Source organism: Sinocyclocheilus anshuiensis, unplaced genomic scaffold (assembly GCF_001515605.1).
Source record: "Sinocyclocheilus anshuiensis isolate Anshui unplaced genomic scaffold, SAMN03320099.WGS_v1.1 scaffold668, whole genome shotgun sequence".
Lineage (NCBI taxonomy): Eukaryota > Metazoa > Chordata > Actinopteri > Cypriniformes > Cyprinidae > Sinocyclocheilus > Sinocyclocheilus anshuiensis.
The window spans coordinates 719,155-728,396 of record NW_015557097.1 but is presented as its reverse complement, the minus strand read 5'-3'; the positions used below and the strand labels follow the sequence as shown (position 1 = coordinate 728,396).

At 35.0% G+C, this 9,242-nt stretch overlaps 1 protein-coding gene across 1 annotated transcript in view; it reads left to right on the top strand.

Annotated features, from left to right (window-relative positions):
• The first annotated feature begins 6,070 nt into the window (after nt 1–6,070).
• Nucleotides 6,071–9,242, top strand: part of LOC107677438 (junctional adhesion molecule A-like) — a 5,900-nt gene continuing 2,728 nt past the window's right edge. The window contains exons 1-5 of the mRNA XM_016472340.1: nt 6,071–6,293; nt 7,869–7,928; nt 8,212–8,328; nt 8,466–8,606; nt 8,928–9,130. Coding sequence (XP_016327826.1) covers nt 6,251–6,293; nt 7,869–7,928; nt 8,212–8,328; nt 8,466–8,606; nt 8,928–9,130 — 564 coding nt within the window. The 5' untranslated portion in view covers nt 6,071–6,250. The remainder of the gene's footprint in view (nt 6,294–7,868; nt 7,929–8,211; nt 8,329–8,465; nt 8,607–8,927; nt 9,131–9,242) is intronic.

The following is a 9,242-nucleotide window of genomic DNA, read 5'->3' as shown; positions in this document are numbered from 1 at the left end:
TTTGTCCATATGTATGTACAAGTCATTGGTGTTTGGTGATGAGTTTTTGGCTCAAGGTCTGCATTTAAAGTCACACCAGAGGTGTTCAGCTGGGATTAGGACTTGGCTTTCTGCAGACCAGTCAAGTTCTTCCACACTGACTGAATCAATCTTTTTTTTTTAACCTTGCCGTATACACAGAGGCATTGTTGTGTTAGAATAGAAAATGGTCCTGTTCAAACTATTGGTGTAAAATTAGAAGCCCACAATTCCCTAGAATAGCATTGTTTGCCTTTTTCTTTTTTTTTTTTTTACTAAAAATTTGAAATTACTAAAGTAGTCAAACCTGTTCATTAGAAGGGTGTTTCCCAATACTTTTGGCAATATAGTGTGCAAGCCAGCCTAGCTATTCAAAATCTTTGTCTGTAATTTAATAATATTGACCTATTACTTTTGCTATTGCTTTTGACCATTAGGTATCAGTAACATAATTAATTCAGAACCTGTTTTATGGACATAGACTTTCTGTACCACACTATTCTGCTGATATGGAATGAGTTTGACTACTTAATCGGTTATATTAATATAAGTTGCTTCACTGGGGCAAACAAAAAAAAAATCCTAAAATAATAAATAGGATACCCCATAGCAGCATTTCCAGCAGTATCCAACATTTCTCAATAATGATCTTACTCAGCTAAATGTGACTATTAGCTTAACAGCTGTATTCCTTGTTTGCTAGCTACCTATGCACATACAGCATACAATGTTAAAAATGTTCTACATTATGAACCTTAACCCAAAAACCTTCAGCTTCATACACTGTAGATAATTGTGACCCTGCCTGTGGAAACCCAGCTAAAGTTTTTTTTTTTTAAAACAGTGGATGAGTAATTCACTCCTTGATTTGCTTAATAAAAGCCTCCTTTGAGATCGTTTTGACAGACATGTTTAGTGTGTATTATTTTCAACGTGTTTATTGCTAAGTTTAGTGTGGCAAACGGAGGCAAAATAATTAAATAATAATTCGCGTGCAGTGTATCTGGTTGCCATGACAACCTCACGCGCTTCCTGCTGCTGCTCTATGTAATCAGAGTATGAATTTGTAGATTTTCTATAGCAAAACTAAAATGTGTTTAAAAGTGCGACTGAATGGGGGGAGATAATTTTGCTGGAAATGCAGAAATAAGCCGTAATTTTGTTTTATTTGTAACTCTTTGGTAGATACATTTATAATTTCTATTACATTACTACTACTACTGTTACTACTAATAATAAAACAGATCTCTGGGGGCCCCAAAAGTGCGTGGGTCCTTAGAATCGCCCCGCATGTTCCTAGGTTATAGTTGCTTAGTTATAACTCTGTAGTAATGTAGTAAAGCTTCAAATACATAGATCTAGATGCATGAATATATGACTGCCTTAATGTTTTCCAAACCCTGGCATGTTAGGTTTCAAAATGACTGTCTTCTGATTCCCAGATTAATGGTGTATGTCACCATAACTTGCACCATACTCTTTTTTACCACACTTTGGCTTAATATTGTACAAATTCTCCAGACCAGCAATAAACAAGCAAATGGGCTGTAAATGGAGACAAAGGAAAATTATCCTGCTCGAAATTTACGCCTTGTATTGGGAAACCATTAAAACTCCCTAACCCAAACCAATCATTGGTCAAAACCTTTGAGACAGACCCTCTCCAAGATTCATCACCCTTGAGTCTGACCTTCCTGCAGTTTTTATCATCAAGTAACTTTGTCGATTCGCTGTGGACTCTCCAATCTTCAGAAGAACCCGACAAAAGCCTCCAGATCACTCCTAACAAACTCATCAAGAACCTCCGTTGTCTACCGCATCCGGACTCTTGTTCAGCAAAGCCAGTGCAAGTAACCGTTTCCAACTATTTAGATGCGTATCTAAGTTTAGGCCCCTTTTTTTAAAGGTGATTTTGATTCTCTGATTCTAAGTAGGTTGTGGTTAATTGATGTAAATACTGCCATTCTTTTGTTCCTCTCTCTCTCTCTTTCCTTACTTTCCTTCTTTCTCTATGTATGTGTTTTGCTTAGTTTAGTTGTATGTTAGCTGTAGTTTCATTTATTAAATTCCTTTTATTCACAATCGATTGTTGGTGTGTGCTGCTCACAATTCGGAGTCCCTAAAGGTCTGATCTTGCTATTCTAAGTTACTGCTAGTACTGTATAAAGTAGGAAAGCTGTTCTTTCTTGGCCAGGAAGATAATCTTTCCTAGAATTGATAAATGATTATACTGTCTCGGTGGAAGAACAGATTAAATAATTGTCATATTGATTCTGCTACAGTTAATTCTGAGATCTAATCTAAATATTTATAATTAATTATAACTAGTTATAATTAATCATAAATATTTCCCGTTTGAGCTAATTTGCTACATCAGGGCTATATTCTATCATCATTTGAAATATATTTAAACATCAGAAATGAAAACTTCCTCCAAAAACAAACTAAGCTGCAACAACAGCTCGTTCCAAAATGGATGTCTGTCTTCAGAAAATCAAACATATTATATGAACACCCATATTTACACGAAGGGGGAGGAAATAAGACATGAAACTATTATTCTTAAACACCTGAAGCTGTTCTTATGTTTTGATGGCATGTAACTAACAATAACAATAATTTGTGTGTTAATTCAATTCAATTCATGTTTATTTGTATAGCTCTTTTCACGATACAAATCGTTGCAAAGCAACTTTACAGCAAATGAAGTTTCTACAATATATTTAGTAGTAGCTTATCAGTGGTGACTGTCAGTTAATGTACATATGGCAGAAATGTATGGAAAAATCTATTAAAGATTAACACTATTAACAGCAATTATTATATGATGCAATCAAACTTATAGCAAAATGTGGTAGTTCTGTATGTTGTTTCAGGGTTGGCATCATCTGAGGTCCTCTGAGGGGTTGGCATCATCTCTTCTCAGGTGTTCTGGATCCAGACTGAAGCTTGTGTAAATCCTAGTAAAAACAGAGAAACAAAAAGAGTGAAAAATTGAAGGGGGTCTGAATACTTTCCGTACCCACTGTATATATATATATATATATATATGTGTGTGAATATATTACCTTTCCATATGGGGTAACTTTGTCGATTCGCTCTCGGACTCTGATCTTCAGAAGAATCTGATGAAAGTCTCCAGCTCACTCCTAATGAACTCATCAAGAACCTCCGTTGTCTACCGCATCCGGACTCTTGTTCAGCAAAGCCAGTGCAAGTAACCGTTTCCAACTATTTAGATGCGTATCTAAGTTTAGGCCCCTTTTTTTAAAGGTGATTTTGATTCTCTGATTCTAAGTAGGTTGTGGTTAATTGATGTAAATACTGCCATTCTTTTGTTCCTCTCTCTCTCTCTTTCCTTACTTTCCTTCTTTCTCTATGTATGTGTTTTGCTTAGTTTAGTTGTATGTTAGCTGTAGTTTCATTTATTAAATTCCTTTTATTCACAATCGATTGTTGGTGTGTGCTGCTCACAATTCGGAGTCCCTAAAGGTCTGATCTTGCTATTCTAAGTTACTGCTAGTACTGTATAAAGTAGGAAAGCTGTTCTTTCTTGGCCAGGAAGATAATCTTTCCTAGAATTGATAAATGATTATACTGTCTCGGTGGAAGAACAGATTAAATAATTGTCATATTGATTCTGCTACAGTTAATTCTGAGATCTAATCTAAATATTTATAATTAATTATAACTAGTTATAATTAATCATAAATATTTCCCGTTTGAGCTAATTTGCTACATCAGGGCTATATTCTATCATCATTTGAAATATATTTAAACATCAGAAATGAAAACTTCCTCCAAAAACAAACTAAGCTGCAACAACAGCTCGTTCCAAAATGGATGTCTGTCTTCAGAAAATCAAACATATTATATGAACACCCATATTTACACGAAGGGGGAGGAAATAAGACATGAAACTATTATTCTTAAACACCTGAAGCTGTTCTTATGTTTTGATGGCATGTAACTAACAATAACAATAATTTGTGTGTTAATTCAATTCAATTCATGTTTATTTGTATAGCTCTTTTCACGATACAAATCGTTGCAAAGCAACTTTACAGAAAATGAAGTTTCTACAATATATTTAGTAGTAGCTTATCAGTGGTGACTGTCAGTTAATGTACATATGGCAGAAATGTATGGAAAAATCTATTAAAGAATAACACTATTAACAGCAATTATTATATGATGCAATCAAACTTATAGCAAAATGTGGTAGTTCTGTATGTTGTTTCAGGGTTGGCATCATCTGAGGTCCTCTGAGGGGTTGGCATCATCTCTTCTCAGGTGTTCTGGATCCAGACTGAAGCTTGTGTAAATCCTAGTAAAAACAGAGAAACAAATAGAGACATCCAATTAGCGTAGCTGCTGTTCCAACCAAGCAAGATTGATTTGTTTAACCCAAACTAAAGAATAATAATGTTCATTTGATCAGATATAACTGCAGTACAAGATTATGAGATGCATTATTGGAATGCTTGGCCAAAGAAATGTGTCTTTAATCTAGAATTAAACAGAGAGAGAGTGTCTGAACCCCGAACGTTATCAGGAAGGCTATTCCAGAGTTTGGGAGCCAAACCTGTTATTGTTAACAGGGTTAACAATAAGTTCCTCTTATAACACATGATGGACTGCATGAATGTTTTCTTTGAGTGAATTGATATTTTGAATGGATTCAGAGTGGCAGTAAAGGAATTGTGTGCTCCATTTCTATATTTGCCTATCCTGTTCAACTAGTAAAGAAAGTCAAAAGTGTCAGAACAAAAGGTTATATATTTTATTTTAATGACAATCTACAATATCCATAAATACACCTACCCATTTTTGTAGTGTAGGCCTCCATATAAGTATCTGAGTTTTTGTTATAAAGTTTGTCTTACTTTGTATATAAATATAAAATATATTCATACAAAAGAACACAATAGTGGTTAACAAAACACCTGTGCGTATATTCATTTGTATAAGATATTGCTGAAATGAATGCTCACAATATGTACTCAACTATTTTAAAGCAGAAAACATGTCTCTGTCTTTAGGGTTAAAAGTCTAGAAGGGAAAAAAAAAGTCTGAAGCTCAATGTTAACTGCTGGTAACCAGCCTCCACACAGCTGATCTGATACTATCTCTGCCCACCCAGAAATGCTAAACCACATTTACATACTGTGGTGAGTGAGTTTTTGTCAGGGAGAAGAGTGCTGCTGGTGCCATGTTTTTCTGATCCACAGCTAAACATGACATTTTTTGTAGCTTTTCTGTAAATGTCTGTAGTAAAAAAATTAATAAATAAAATAAAAAGAACAAGAAATAAATAAAAGAACAACCATCTCAAAAATGTCAACCACTTTTCTTTCATTTTCCAGCGCCTGTGAATATTTCAGAACATTCTAGTGACAACTCATTTTACAACTTCATTCTCTCTGGCTCCACAAGTCACCCGAGAGAGGTCAAGCACAAGACTCATTCTGTTCCTTTAAAATCATGATAATCTCATTTTCCATTCCTAGCATATTTCTTAGGTGTTCTTTATGAGTTCCAGCTAAATTTTTCTCAGCTAAACACTGATGACAAGATCAATTTTATTCATTCATATACTGTACTGTAATGGCATTGCATTTACATTTACATTTAGTCATTTAGCAGACGCTTTTATCCAAAGCGATAAAACTCCTTTGTTCATGACACAAATTTGCATTTGTTTAAATTAAAGTAATACCTTTAAGATGAAACATAATTTCAACAAAGTGTATTAGGCTTTGAATATTAAATGATTTTACACCTGATATTAAATGCAAATTCTTATTTGACATGACCTATCTGTAACTCTTCACTCTCCAGACAGGTCTGTTCCTGAAGATCCTACTATGTGGGTTACTTACTAAGTATGCATATAGAATTTACAAAAGGATCTGTAAACTATGGTTTGAACTCCCAAACCGGATTTATTCTTAGTAGTTTGTCTTCCTTGAACCTGCGTTTACTTTCATTACGTCACGCAGCGGGAGTGTCATAATGTCGTGCATGTAACCAATCACACGCTGTAGGCTACAGGTGACACAGTATCACTCGGAAGGGCGTTTAGTTTCAACCTTTTAACTTATCTTGAGTCAGCTTTGCGAGGGCCTAACAAATACACAACGCCCTAAAAGTTATCGTAACGTAATATAAAACCAGGTATTAAAAAAAAAATATATAGGCTATATATATTTTGTAGCATTTCAAAGTGGATATGTGGACCTTCGTCTTTGTTTGCCTTTCGATCTCAGTCACAGGTAGGAGTCCATGTTTTCAGTGTTTGAATCATGTTTACATTTCATTGTTATTACGTCCTGTCATTGACTGTCTTCTGTGAATTGTTCAATATAAACTTTCAATATTTAAAAAAACATATAGTTAAAACATTCAATCACTGTTTTCTCACTTTTATTAAATCAAAAAAAATATTATTATTTGCGTATAGTGGAATAGAGTTTAAATTTAGCATAGGTCTGCAAGAAAAGAAAACATTACTGTGTACCTGCCAAATGTGGCCTTATTTAACCAATTCTGTAACGAATCGTTATTTTGAATTGGTTCTTGTTGAGATGATTGAAGCCGAATCGGTTGTATTAGATCATATTCACGTTCTTAAGCAATGATTCATATGAATCAGTGAACCGAGTCAACTAAGAGCAGTTCGAAATGATTCGATACAGCGATTCATGCATAGCAAAATTAGGCTTATCTGCTTTGTTATGGTACCTAATTATCGTAACATAAGTTTTGTGTTTAGGTCGAATAGAAACAGCATTATCACTGTATTGCTGTTTAAATGTGAAAGAAGGCCTTTCACGGCTCGACGGCATCACCTGTAGAACCTGTTTTTCCACCTCGCCCATCCCCCATCCGAAACCCGAGCTCAACAACCAGAAAATTGTGATTGTGAAACTATTAACAGTAAAGTCACACTGTATTTAAATAAGGTAAACGTGATATATATTTTTTATCGAGTATTAATAGTAGTCAACCGGTAACGATGATACACCTGTTGATAGCGTTAACTGCGCGCGCACACAAGCATCCTGTTGAGCAGCATCCAGGAATTCACAGTATCGTGTTTGTTTATACCTGTTAACCTCAAGTTCACATGGGTAAAACAGTTTCAGAACGGCAAATAGTCTGGAAACCTAATAGTAATGATGATTGAAGGAATTGTTAGAGCGACAACCGACAATGTTTGTAAATGAATACGAATCATATTGTTTATGAATTCACATTTCATAACTAATGCATGCTGTTGTTTAGCCGTTCTTTCAGAATAGCGGTTGTAAATGCCATGACGCCCTTTTCTGGCTTTCATCTATTTTCATCTATTTCATCTATCTATTTGGTCTTGGTGACCCAACATAGTGCAAGCATGTTCTTTGGTGCCATGTTTGTCAAACAGTTATTTGAAAAGGGTAAATTCTGAAAACACAAATGTATTTCTTTAACATTTTCTTATTTGAAAATATCTCTAAACCCCATTTGAGATCAATATGAAACATTTACAGTTGTGCAAACTTAGCTAGGGTGTCTAATGGGTCTATAGAACACATGGGGTGTGTGTAACCCTAAAACAATTGGTTGCGTTTTCTGAGCTGTCTAAATGAACAGGTTTCTAGGTCAAATGTTGCTTTTGATTGTTTTTGTCCTGATGTTTCTATTAAATAGAAAAATAAGTGGTTGGCTTAGATGAAGATGATGTCTGAGCATCATTTCACTCCGGTTGCAGCTGTTAATGCGATTTATAATGTGTTTAATGTGATTTTAAGAATACATTTTTATTGATGTAATTCAAGTTTGAATCCCTCTCTTTCTGTCGACAGGCCTGCATGCCGATTTTTCAGTTACTGTTAGTCCCTCAGTAAAAGTGAAAGAGAATGAGGGTAAGTTACACTTTGCTTTTTCTGTTCGTTTGTCTTTCAATTATAATAGTTTCTATGTGTCAATGAGCAGCCAGATATAAATAATAAAGAAAATATAATGTAGTGCCTGCATAGGTTTTGAATAGTAATTGAAGAATAGTAATTTGTGAGGTGTTACAATTTACTGGAGAGCCTATCTACTGGCTGGCCTAAGGAGAGGTCTGCCTGTTTTGGGTGATCCTGTTTCAAGCATTCAGTATTTGATGTGAAAAACATTTATGCACAAAGTATTGCTTTTTTTCAGGAGTTGACTTGAAATGTTCCTACACCGCTGACTTTGGATCAGCACCCAGAGTAGAATGGAAGTTCAAGGATCTCAAGGGCTCTCAAATATTAATCTACTTTGATAACAAGCCAACTGGTATGGATAAAATCTTTACATTTGTCATCCAGTTAATTGATATAACCTTGCAGTAGCATTGTCATATTGTTTGTTGATGTGTGAAATGTGAATTGAGGAAAATATCTAGCATTGTACATTATTTTTTCTTTCATTAGGTCAGTATGCAGGCCGTATCACTATGTATGATGGAGGACTGAGATTTAACAAGGTGACGCGAGCAGATACTGGAGACTATGACTGTGAGGTGTCTGGCAATACTGGATATGGCGAGAATACCATCAAACTCACAGTCCTTGGTAAATCATGTAGTATTATATACATGAAAACTTACTACCTGATAGTTGTCACTGATATATATGTTATAATAAGTCACAACCCTAGGCTTTAAACAGCAAAAACTTCTGTCATAATTTACTCATCCTCATATAGTTCCAAACCTGAATGAATTTATTTTTCTCTGGAACACAAGATACTTTGAAAAAATGACACATAATAGGAAAGTCAGTGGGGTTTGGTGTTGTTTATTTAACAATGGATAGAATAGAATATTGCTTTGAAGAAATAATGTAACACACAAAACAGCCTTGTTATTCCCACTGTAATTTCCTCCACTACAGTGCCTCCTTCCAAGCCCGTATCCAGAATTCCTTCATCAGTCACAACAGGAAATAATGTCCGCCTGACCTGCTTTGATGCAGATGGCTCCCCTCCATCCACCTATAGGTGGTACAAAGACAACACTCCCCTCCCTGAAGATCCAACCAAGTTCCCCAGTTTTAAGAACCTCACCTACAAAATGAACGTCTTCAATGGTAACCTGGTGAGTGTTCATCTACAATATTATAAAATACAAAATAGCTTATATAATAAGTGTGTGTGTATAAATTATGAAAGCTTGTTTCTGCCACGGGATAAGAAAAAAAAAAAAAAAA